Genomic DNA, 13,869 nt, shown 5'->3' on the forward strand with positions numbered 1-13,869 from the left:
ATTTTAAAAGCCAGAAGAAAAAGGTAAATACGACAAGTTTTGCAAAAAAGAGTAACATGTTTGTTTTTTTATTTATTTAACTATTAATAATTTTTTTATATTTTTTTGTTAATATTTTTATATATAAAAATTTATCTGTTATAATATCATAATTCTTATGAATTCTATACGTTTTTTTTTTTTTTTTATATTTTTTTTATTTTCAATTGTTTTTATATTTTATACTACCATAATTAAAAAAAAAGAAAGAAAAAAAATAAAATAAAACAAAATAAGGATCTATATTATATATTCAAAAAAAAAAAAAAAAAAAATACATAAAAATAATAATAGATATATGTATTAAATTTATAAAAATGTTATTACAATAAGTTTTATTCTTATTAAAAACTAAAAAAAAAGAATATATAAGAAAACAAAACTTTTTGGTAAGATTTAATAAAGAAAAAAAAAATAAATAAAAATCAATATATATATATATATATATATATATATATATATATAGTGGAAATTTAAATTTTAATATTATAATTTTTTTTTTAATAATTATTTGAAAAAATTATATAATGTGTAAATATATAAAATTATATAATTTTAAATTGTTAATAATAAATGATTAAAATTAAAAGAATATTTCATAAATATATTAGAATATATATTTCTTTAATATTATAAATGAGAACTTTATTTTCCAAAAATGTTCCAAAAATTTAAGGACTTCTTTATTTTCTATTTGAAATAAACCAAAAGAAAAAAAAAAAATAATAATATATATATATATATAAAAACAATAAAAAAACAAGAAGAAAACAATAAAAAAAAATCAAAAAAAATAAAGAAAAAGGATTTAAATATTATTATAATCATACTACTGTATATTATCCAATTATCATTTTATTGTACATATATAATCTATGATTTCTTGATAATATTAATAATATATATATATTTATACAAAAGGATTAGATAATAAAACATTTAAACAATGTTATAATAATATCCATAAATTCTTTTTTATAATCAATATTATATAATTACAATATATTATGTTATATATTATCTTAGAAATATAAGAGATAAAGATAATTTATCTTTAAAGATCATACATGCGATATCATTTATATTATTTGAATATAATATATACATATATATATTATTTTCTTACATATGGAAAAATACCTAATATCCAAGGAAATGAAATCAGAAAAAAGAAGAAAATAGGTATAGAGAGGGATAATAATATATATAATTCACAATAATATAATAATAAAAATTAATAATAAGAAGAAGCAGAAGAATTATGTTTTATTTAAATATATATTTTTTTTAAAATAATAAAATGAAAATTAGATCTTCATATATATATATATTATTATTATAATTAGGCTTAATTTTTACATATATAAGTCATTTCTTTTAAAAAATTTCCAAATAATAATATATAATTTCATTTGTGTTTGTATAGAAAAAACGACATAATATAATATAGTATTTATTACTTTATTATTATTACTATTATATATATATAATATAGTGAAATTAAATTTATCCTCTATAATTTATTTAACGCATTTAAAAGTCTTGCGGATGCATTATATGATATATAAATAATATAATTAGGGTGGGAGATAAAATAATTCAGATAATATATATATATATATATATATATATAATTTTTTTTTTTTTTTAAATTAACATCTTGATTTTATAATTATTACTTCAATATAATTTTCCATATCACAAAAAAATAGGTAAATAAATAAATTATTACATATATATATATATATATATATATATATATAGTAACAGGAAAATATGGAATATTGAAATATTATAGATATTCAATTTCTTTTGTTTTTGAAAAAATATATAATATATATAAAAATATAATAAATAATATAAAGGACAGAACAATATGAATATATAATTCATAATTTTTTGAAGATGTTTTTATGTGTTATAACATTTATATACTAAAATATTGAATCAATGTAGATTAATATATATATATATATATATATATATATATGTATGTATATAAACGTGTATATATATAATGATTAGTTATATTCATTTTGTTTTCTTTTTGTTCTTACACTTATAATATAGTTTAATATTTTAATAATACCTAAAAGTGTTTATTAGAATGTACTTCATAAATTATTGTTTTTATTCAACATGATATATATAATATATTATTTGCATTTTTTCTAAATAATTCATAACTTAACCAGTTTTATAAATATATATATATAATATATTTTTCTTGAATTTTATTACATTTTTATTGTCATGATATTTCAATTTTTTATTTTTTGTATTTTAAAAATAAAATATATAATTTATATCATGTAATTTTTGTAAGAGCAATTTTTTTTTTTTTTTTTTTTTGTTCATTTATTTGTTTTTAAATAAGTATATTAAATATATTATATTATGTTTTATTGTACTTAAAAATATAATTCAATATGCCATTATTTAAAAAACATATAATCTTTAAAAAGTCTCACAAAAATTTTTTATTTTATATATATATATATATATTTATTTATTTTTTTAGGTATTTTTTTATTTTCTTAAAAATCTTAAAAATATATATAAGAATTAAAAAAAATATATTATTCCTACAAATTGCTACCGAAAAAAATAATTTTTTTTTTTTAGTGATAAAAAAAATAATCAAATATAAATATATTAATAAGTATTTAAAATAATATATATTATTTTTTTATTATATATTAAAAAAGAATATATTAATAAAATTACAGTGCTTATATAATATAGGTATTATATAAATTTTAAAAAAATATATTCTTTTTCGTTTTTTTTTTTTTTTTCTTTTTTAAGAAGTAATATAAATATATGGGTAAAAAAAAATATATATTAATTTTGAATTTGTACATTATATGATGATATGATATTATAATAAATAATAAAATTTATAAGTTCTTATAAAAAAAAAAAAAAAAAAAAAAAATGGACTTAATTTTAATACAAATAGAAAAGTTTTACTATCATATATTATTATTTTATATTTAGATAATTTTTTTTTTTTTTTTTTTTTTCCGAATTTTATATTTCTTATATATGGAATAATTTATATAATATATATATATTATTAATTTATATTTAATACATGAAAAAATTATAGTTTTTTTAATATAATTATAAATATTATAATAATATATATATAATATTCGAATTTCTTAAAGCCACCAGAACATAAAAAAAACCGTTAATTTGGTTTTTAATAATTTATATATAAATTTAAAATATTTTTTATATATATATATAAATATATATAATAATATTATAAAATGTTTCTATTTTAATATATGGTTTATAATTTTTGTTTAAAAAGAATATATAATATTTATGTAATTATTATTTTCTAAAAAAAAGATGATAATGTTTTTATGAGAATAATATATTTATTAGTTGCATTATTTTGTTCATAATGTAATTTTTAAGTTTTTATTGATATATAATTTTGTTTTTGTTATATTATATATATTATAATATATATGTATATTTTATTTTAATTTTTTTTCTTTTCGTTTTCGGTTGTGGTTTTTAAGTTATATATAAAATTTTAAACTGTTACAAATTTTTATAGATGAAAAGAAAAAAAAAATAATAAATAAATAATATATATATATATATATATATATATATATATATATATATATATAAGAAATATATTGATAATAATTATTTATTTTGTTATATTTTATTTTTCATGGCTTAATATATAAGCAGAATTATTAAATATAAAATTTGGTTATTATAATAAAAAAATAAAAAAATGTCCATTTTAAAGAAATACGAAGGAAGAGAGAAAAATAAAGTCTTCCTCTTTATTATTAAAATTGTTTTATTTTATACCTTGCAATATGTATTAATTGGTTCTAATTATGTAAGACAAAAAGATAAAAATATAACTTAGGGTTACCTGTATTATGATATTGACTTATACAATATATAGTGTATATATATATATATATGTTCTTTTTTTTTGGTATAGGATAAACAGAACCTATCATTTGGAAGTGAAATTTTTAATACAAAAGTGTTTGATTTTACCTCTGTGAGATCATTAGCAGAGTTTAACTCGGGGTCATCGAGAGAAAGTTCTAAGATAGATGAAACTGTATGTTATAAGAATATTATATATATATATATATATATATATTAATGAACAGATAAAAAAAAAATATTAGGAAATATTATTTGTTTTTAGACAAGGAATATATATATTATACATATATATTTTTCATATAATACCTATATACATATTTGAATTTTTTTTTTTTTTTTTAATTTTTAGGATTACTATGCTGTATTAGGTCTTACTAAGGATTGTACGCAAGATGATATAAAAAAAGCATATAGAAAACTAGCGATGAAATGGCATCCTGATAAGCACCAAAATGAAGAAGATAAAATTGAAGCAGAAAGGAAATTTAAGTTGATTGGTGAAGCTTATGAAGTTTTATCAGATGAAGAGAAAAGAAAAAATTACGATTTATTTGGACAATCAGATTTAGGAGGATATACAAATAACGATGAAACATATTATACATATTCAAATATAGATCCAAATGAATTGTTTAATAGATTTTTTTCTCATGAGGCAAGTTCTTTCTTTTCACAAGGTTTTGATGACTTTCCATCATTTCAAGGTTTCGCGAATATGAATTCAAGAAGATCTAGATCAAATAGATCAAGTTAGACAAATAAAAAAAATTAAACTTTTATATTATATATATGTGATATATGTTTATATATGTATATAAATGGATGAATAAACAAACATGCACATATATATATATATATATTTTTTTTTTTTGCGCAGATATTTTTTCTCGATCATTTGGTAGAGGTGCGTCATTTGAAGTTCCCTTGCTAGTTACACTGGAAGAATTATATACCGGTTGTAGAAAAAAATTAAAGGTAACAAGGAAAAGGTTTGTGGGTCTTAATAGTTATGAAGATAATACATTTATAACTGTTGATGTAAAACCTGGATGGAGTGATGGAACCAAAATTAATTTTCATGGTGAGGGAGAACAATCATCTCCTAATGAACAACCAGGAGATTTGGTTTTTATTATAAAAACAAAACCACATGATAGATTTATAAGAGAAGGGAATAATTTAATATATAAATGTTATTTACCATTAGATAAAGCTTTAACTGGTTTTCAATTTAATATAAAATCTTTGGATAATAGAGATATAAATGTAAGAGTAGATGATATAATTAATCCAAATAGTAAAAAAATAATAACTAATGAAGGTATGCCATATTCAAAAAGTCCATCTGTTAAAGGTGATCTTTTCATTGAATTTGACATTGTATTTCCTAAAAAATTAAGTCCTGAACAAAAAAGAACATTAAAGGAAACCTTGGCAAATACTTATTAGTTTTATTTTTTTTCATTTATAATTTTTTTTTTTTTTTTGAAAAGGAAAAGTTATACACCTTCCTAATAATGTGAAAAATTAAATATAATATTATGATAAAAAAATTTTAACAATATTATTATGTTATTTTTAATTGTAATATTAGAAATTTGAGTTAAAGGGAAAAATATCACAAAAGAAATATTATTATATATATATATATATTATTTCATAACAATACATATAAATATATATATATTTTTTTTTATTTTAGTTTATATTTTATTATTATTTTGTCTAATTATTTGTTTAATTTGTTTATTTTTTTTTAATTTTTCTAATTTTTATTTTTTTTTTTTATTTTGTTTTTTTATATTGGAAATTTCACTTATTTGTATATTATACATATTAATATATATATTATTAAAATTATAACTTATTCTTTTATAAAAAAATAATAATAACTATATATACATTATTTTTTAATTAATATTTAAAAAAATGAATACTATATTTTTTATGTGTAAATAAAACATTTTTTTGTTAACACATCCAACAAATTTTGTTTATTCTTTTAAAAGAAACTGTTACCTATTTGATGTTATAATAAATTGGATAATTAAAATATTTATAAAATATAGTGTTCATTTTTTTTAAATTTTTTAGTAGGAATAAAAATAATTATAACACGTTTTAATTATACTATATATTGACAAGTATATTTTTACCATGAAATATAATAATTTAATTAGGTTTTAGGTATTTAGGATCCTATTGAAAAATGTCTTAATGATATGTTTTAAAGATATTTTAAAACAAACACAAATTAATTAATGAAATAAAAATATATAGGTTCGTGGTATTCAAAACTATTTTATTATTTATTTCATTTACGAAAACACCATTTTCACCATTATAAAAAAAAGAAAAAGAAAAAAAAATTAAATTAACTTACATATATTATAGACATAATTATATTTACTAGAAGTGCAAAACAAATATATGTAAAAGTTATATTATAAAGTACATAAGTCAAAATAAAACTTTTAAAATATTATGTATATATATATATATAAAATAAAAAATGGGTTATAATAAAAAAGAGGAAATAATGATATAAGTATAAAATTTTTTTTATTTTTATTATATTAATTTTTTTTTTTTTTTTTTTTTTTTAATTGTTTAAATGTTTATTTGAATTTCTATTCATTTGATTCTTGTTGGTTACGTATTGATCTATACATTAATTTAAATACAATCATTGATATTATAATATTGATTGGTATATGAACAAGAATTTCAGGGTGAAGCTTCATTAATAAAATTATTGGTTGTATAAGGAGTAATGCGCATATAACAGTACGTAAAATATCTAAATTTAATGCTTTGTTAATTCTTTTTAAACTATCGGCATAATGCTCTAAGGCCTTGGAAAAAGCGTTTGCATAAGCTTGTAGAGGTTTATATATATCCTTAACTAATGAATAGTGTTGTTTGGCTAAATGTAATTTCACATCATGTTTAAGTTTATCTTCTTCTTCTTTATCAACATAATCAATTATTTGTATGCCTTCAATGGGTTCATCTTTTTGTGGAATGGCACAAGGATTTTTTTCACGATCATAAGGTGCATCCCAATTACAGACGTCAAGGTCTCTATGAGGATAATTAGGTTGATTTGGATTCTTAATATATTGATCTTCTTTCTCTGATAAAACTCTTGTATCTCTTCTATTGAAAGTGTTATGGAATTTATTTTTATTATATATTGATTTGGATGATACATTCTAAGAAATTAATGGAAAGGGTTAAATAAAGAAATATGTATTTATATATAGGTAGCTATTATGGATGAAAAAACAATCATTATATTTATGTATGGCTAACAGAATTGATATATTTCTATGTATAGCAATAGAAAAATATGTATCCATGAATAAATAAATAAATAAATATATATATATATAAACTTACATGCTTTGAACTCTTTAAAATCCATATGAAAAGGGAGAATACCATAAGTTCCAATAAAAAAAGGAACGATCTTACTTTACTTTTACTTTGGAATTTCATTAATCTTCTTTTATTTTTAGTCATCATATTTTTATCTATACTTTCATAGTTTCTTTCAGATAAAAAGGTTTCACTTTGTATTGATTTTTTATTCATCATTTTATATTTTTTATTTTTTTTATTTTTAAATAAAATAATATATCATGTTAATTTAAAAAAAAAAAAAAAAAAAAAAAAAATTAATAGATAATTAAATAAAAATAAAATATATATAGATATATTTATATATATATTTTAGAACAAAAAAAAAAAAAAAAAAAAGGAAAGAAAAGAAAAGAAAAAAATATTCAATAATATAATAATAAAATATTATTTTAAAATATTATAATATACTTGTGTTCAAAAAACAAAAAAAAAAAAAAAAAAGAAGAAAAAATATATGTATTTTTAATAAATTTATTATAAATTGTTTTGATTTTAGAAAATATTTATTATTTAAATTCTAAAAGAATTAATTGAATTCTATTCTTGAATTTATTATTCTTATAAAATTTATGTAATTTTTTATTATTTTAAAAAAAAAGGAAATTTCTTTAAATCTTAAGATATTTTCCTTATTTTGTAAAAATAAACTTTATTATATATTTGAATATATTTCAAAAAAATGGTAAAGAAATAAATTTATTAATTTTTTATATAGAAATAAGGTTTTTTTTGCGCAAAAAGATATTTATTAAATTTGAATTTTTGTGTAAATATTAAATAATATATATATTATTTTGCATATTATATAATTATGTACATTATATATATATAATATATAATAAATAATAAAATATATCTAATAATATTATATAGATAAATTTTTAAATTCTTAGAATTCTTAAAGGAATTAATTACATAATAAAATAAAAATAATATTAGGGAAATTATTATATAATTATTTTTTAAAATGAATATATATTATCCTAAATGTAAATTATATATATATTATATTATGTTATTCAAAGATATAATAAACATATAGAATAGTTATATATATATATTTTTTTATCTTGAGTTATAAACAATTTTTAATACGGAAATTATATGGATATAGAAAATATATTTTCTATATTTTCATTCACTATGAATCTATAATGTTATATTATTTTTAATTTAAAAAAAAAAAAAAAAAACCAAGAAAAAATATATGTATAACATACAATTATATTATTAATACAACATAAGCAAGAAGTTCTATATTCTTTTTGAAAATGTTAATATTAACACTATGCATGATATATATATTAATGATTATATATCTATATATACTATATTATACAGATAAATTAATTAAATTTAATTAATATAGGGGATACATGTGTTTTAGCTTTTTTATTTTTTTTAAATGAAATGAAGAAATATTATTTTTTAATTTAATAAAAATATTATAATATAATATATTATATATATATATATAAATGAACACAAAAAAAAAAAAAAAAAATTATATAAATTTATAAGGATTATTTTAAATTAAATATGAAAAAACTAAAATTATTTGTACTAAAAAAATATATATGTGGAAATGATTTATATTGTAAATAAATATTATATATATATATTATAAAAAAATATATATTCTAATTTATATTCAAATTATAATAACGGAAAGAGAAAAAAAAAAAAAAATAAATAAAAAAAAAAAAAAATAAAGGAATATAAAAATAATATGAAATTTTAGTTTAGAAAAAATGAAAATATTTTTTTATTCAAAATTTATATTTTATTAAATATTTAAATTATATCTTTTTATATTTTTATAAAATATATTTTTTTTATATAATAATATGGAAATTCTTTATCATATAAATTTTATATATAAGTTATTATAAAGAATGAAGTGTATGATATGCAGTATACAATTTATTATGAAAAATATATGTATTATAAAATATGTTGTGCACATGTTTAAATTTTACTGAAACATATATATATATTATCATATAATATAAATATATTTACATATATGAATTATAAATAATGTTTATATGTTCAGATTTTAGTAAAACTTTATCATATGAAAGTCTAACATAAACATTATATATTTTAAATGATCCCCTTTTTTATCTTATGATAATTTTAAAAAACTAAAATAAATATGTAATACAAGATAAAATGTTAGCTGTTTTTAAAATTATACACACATATTATATATATATATATATATATATATATATATATATATATATTCTTTTTTTATGTTAAATATAATATTATTTTGAAAGTATTTCTTATTAAATAATATTAGGATATACAATATAAATAAATACATAAATGTTATTAGTATATAAAAGAACAATAAAAATATAATGTTTCTGAATTATAGGGATATTTATTTTTAAATAATTTAATGAGTTATTTATATTTCTATTCATAATTTAAATATATTATATATGGTTATATAATCTTTTATAAATATAACAATAATTATTAAATTGTTTATTTTGTAGGATGCTTATATTTTCGGTGATTTGAGAAATATATATATATACAGTCATGTAATAAATATTTTTCAAAATATGTTTTAGTTTGTTTTGAAAACAAAAATTAAAATGTGAAATAAATAAATAAATAAATAAATATATATATATATATATATATATATATTAATATTTTATACAATATAATAATCTAAAGTATTTGATTTTCTTTTGCTCCTTTGTTTTAGTAATAATAATATCTTTATAACTTCATAGATCCACTTAATGTAATATAAGTTTTTTTCTTTTTTTTTTTTTTTTAGTTTATTATTTTATTTATTTATATTTTTTTATATATATATATATATATTTTTTACATTATAGTTTAATATACTTATTATATCATTTAATAGTTCTCCGTTTTATTCTTTTTATAATTTTCTTTTTATTGTCTGTTTTAATGTTTATAAAAATATGCAAATAAATATATTGCATAATGTTTTTGCAGTATTTTTTTTGTTTTGTTTTGTTTTTCCTTAAATTAATATATATTATTTGATTAAAAAAAAAAAATTAATACATAATATATATATATTAACTGTAATATATAATTTAAAAAAAAATTATTTCTGAAAAATGTGAAAAAAAGCGTTGTCTAAAAAGATTTTTTTTTTTTTTTTTTTTTTTTTGCACTTTCTATGGAAGTGAATAATTTGATGGTTGAACAGCGTAAAATAAATTACATATTTTTTAATACGGTTGTTAATATATATTAAAAATATTTTTATATAAATTCATATATTTTATGATAAATAAATTATATTTTTTAATAAATTTGTATAATTTTGATATAACAAATTTTTTATAATAGAAGGAAAAAAAAAAAAAAATATATAATATGTATTATAATCATTAGAATTAGTATGTATTTCATATGAAAATATATAAATTTAAATAACATTCTGAAAAAAATGGTAATAAAAATATTTTTCTACACATATGCATAAATATATATATATATATATATATGTGAATCAAAATAATTAATTTTTTTTGTATCTTTTTATGTGAATATTTGTTTTTAATTTAATTTTATGTAATATATATAATTATATATATTTTTACGTCTAAAATTATCATTGCACCTCTGAAATATTTTAATAATATATATATATATATATATATATATATATATATAGTATATTTATTGTTATTCCTATTTTACCTTTTTCACTTTTTTCTTTTTTTTTTCTTTTTCGTTTAACAATATATTTATTAAATATGTTGGGTTTTAATTTTTTTTGCTTTTCTTTAAGTGAATACACTTTAAAAGAAAATGTAAAAAGGCGAAATTATGGCGGTTGTACCTCTTATAGGGATAAAAAGAGAAAATCGAAAGCATGTAAATTAAGTAGACCATTTAATATACAATCATTTTTATGTGTACTTATATTTTCCTTATTAGTTGTAAGACACAAAAAAGGAAATATAAATAAATAAATATATATATATATATATATATATATATATATATGTACATATGTTAATATGTTTGTTATTTTTTTTTTTTCAGATTTTTGTCAGAGGTGATAAAATATTTATTGATTCATTAGATGTAAAAAGTTCACATTCCAGAAAATTAAGTGAAAATGTTAATATTATTGTTAATGAAAACTTGAATCCTGAACATAATAAAGTAAATGGAATAAGTAAAATAGATGATAATGGTTTGAATAATGAAATTTCATATGATAATAGAAAAATATCAATTAAGAAGCATGAAAATAAAGATGAATCCTTAGAAAATAAAAATAAAAATGTTGAATTAAGTGGAGTTGATCTTTATCATGCGAATATTGAATTAAGAAATATAAATAATTTAGATGATAATAATAAAATGAATTTAAATAATGAAAATATTGAAGATACAAATAATATAGAAGAAGAAATAAAAGGTAAAACTGTATATACATGGGATTTAGGTAAAGATGCTATAAGTAATATATTACATAGTTCATCTGATTATTCATTAAATGGTATAAAATATAATTATTGGAGGTTAAGTGCTATACCAACAGTTAATTATTCTATAAGAACTAGTAGAGTTCAGAAAATGTTTAAAACAACTATTGATCCAAAAAAAGAAAATGCAAATGATCAAGTTAAAGCATTTATAAAAAAAATACCAATTGATATATGGGTAAAACAATTTCATTCTATGAATGAATATAATGGAGAATTTCTTGTAGGTGGTGAAAATTTTGTGATGGAAGCTGTTGCATCAGCTTTTCTAACGAAATATCATCCTGGTATAACAGCAAAACTTTATGCATTATTATATGAACCATATCGTAAATATGTAAAGGAGGATTCACCACCTAAATCTTCTTTTGAAAATATTGATTCTTTTAATGAAATGTTAGAAGAAAAAATAAAAAATAATAAGAAAGGAAATGTTGTATTAATATATGAATTATTTGGTGAAAGTCTTTTTACTAACTTGGTTAAAAGTAGAAGAGAACCAATATTAAGAAATAAGTATGCAAAAAAAAAGAAAATTATATATGATAGTTTAAATTTATTAATAAAGTTACATGATGCAGGTTTAACCCATTTAGATTTTACTCCTGAAAATATATTAATTTCGGAAAATAATGAATTAAGATTATGTGATTTAGCTAAAAGTACTCCTATATATACAAGAAAGTTAAGACATGTCGAAGAAACTAAAGGTTTATGTTTATTTGAATCTTGTGTACCTACTGTTGGTAAGTCTGCTTATATGCCACCAGAATGTTGGAAAATATATAAAAGACATAGAATATTAAATATAAAAAACCCATTACAACATTTGAATGCGATAACATCTCAGGATGAAAGAAAAAAACATTATTTTAATGTTACATGTGCTGATAAATATATGCTTGGAATTTTATTCATTTGGATTTGGAATGATGGGCATATATGGCAATGTTCCGATGCCTCAACTGATGAAAATTTCTATAAGTTTGAAAAATGTGATATGAGTCTTGATGTATTTCAATTGACTAGTACTTGGCCTAGTGGATTAAAAAACATACTCAACGTAATATATATATATATATATATATATATATTCCACACAAGGAATAAAAAATTAATAATATATATGCATAATTATTAAATAATGTGTTTTATAATTATAAAAATACATCCATTCATATGTATATATATATAATTTTTTTTTTTTTTTTTTTTTTTTTTTATAGGAATTATTACACATAGAGAAAAGAAAAAAGCTGGTTTTGAGAAATTTATTAAGTTATCCGTGGTTTACTAAAGAAAATGATTTTTCCTTATGATATGTTATAATATTAATTATATATAAATATTTTTCTATATATATTTCACATCATTTATGTGATATAAAAATATTAAATGTATTAGTTTTAATATTAATGCATAATAAAAATTATATGAAATTCAGATCCATATATATTTCTATTAAACATTTATGAACATATTTTTTTATATAAGAATTAAATCATACATTTTTTTTTTTTTGTTATCTTAATTATATTTTTAAAATTGTACCTTATATCTGTTATTTTAATGAAGAATAATTCTAATTTATTTTGTTATTTATTTATTTTTTTTTTTGATGTAATTTTTTTTTCGATAAAATTACTTTAACAATAATTTGAATTTAACTATTATAAAAATATACAATTGAATATATTTTTTGTTATTAATTAATTTTTTTTTTAAACATATTTTTTATTTATAATATATTATATTAATAATTTAAATAATCCTCATATATTATATACTATTTTTTTTTTTTTTTTTTTAATATATAGGGAGTGTGTACGGTGTTAAATATTTAGAATTATATAAAATTATCTTAAAATAATTTATAAGAAATACATTTTTTTTTTTTAAAATAAACATTTTATTCATAAGAATATATATAAATTTAAAATATTTTTGTTTATTAAAAAAAGCA

At 16.0% G+C, this 13,869-nt stretch overlaps 3 protein-coding genes across 3 annotated transcripts; 2 read left to right on the forward strand and 1 right to left on the reverse strand.

The window, feature by feature from the left end:
• Positions 1–3,805: 3,805 nt before the first annotated feature.
• Positions 3,806–5,427, forward strand: PADL01_0036900 (heat shock protein 40, type II; the record flags this gene model as incomplete). The annotated part of the gene is made up of 4 exons (XM_028680606.1): positions 3,806–3,916; positions 4,025–4,150; positions 4,328–4,727; positions 4,856–5,427. The coding sequence occupies 4 exons, from the start codon at positions 3,806–3,808 to the stop codon at positions 5,425–5,427; spliced, it is 1,209 nt and encodes a 402-aa protein (XP_028541384.1).
• Positions 5,428–6,608: 1,181 nt separating this feature from the next.
• Positions 6,609–7,578, reverse strand: PADL01_0037000 (Plasmodium exported protein, unknown function; the record flags this gene model as incomplete). The annotated part of the gene is made up of 2 exons (XM_028680607.1): positions 6,609–7,193; positions 7,381–7,578. The coding sequence occupies 2 exons, from the start codon at positions 7,576–7,578 to the stop codon at positions 6,609–6,611; spliced, it is 783 nt and encodes a 260-aa protein (XP_028541385.1).
• Positions 7,579–11,165: 3,587 nt separating this feature from the next.
• On the forward strand, positions 11,166–13,225 carry PADL01_0037100 (serine/threonine protein kinase, FIKK family; the record flags this gene model as incomplete). Its single annotated transcript, XM_028680608.1, has 3 exons — positions 11,166–11,351; positions 11,458–12,969; positions 13,133–13,225. The coding sequence occupies 3 exons, from the start codon at positions 11,166–11,168 to the stop codon at positions 13,223–13,225; spliced, it is 1,791 nt and encodes a 596-aa protein (XP_028541386.1).
• Between the last annotated feature and the right edge of the window lie 644 nt (positions 13,226–13,869).

Source organism: Plasmodium sp. gorilla clade G2 (genome assembly GCF_900097015.1).
Source record: "Plasmodium sp. gorilla clade G2 genome assembly, contig: PADLG01_00_66, whole genome shotgun sequence".
Taxonomy (NCBI): domain Eukaryota; phylum Apicomplexa; class Aconoidasida; order Haemosporida; family Plasmodiidae; genus Plasmodium; species Plasmodium adleri (nom. inval.).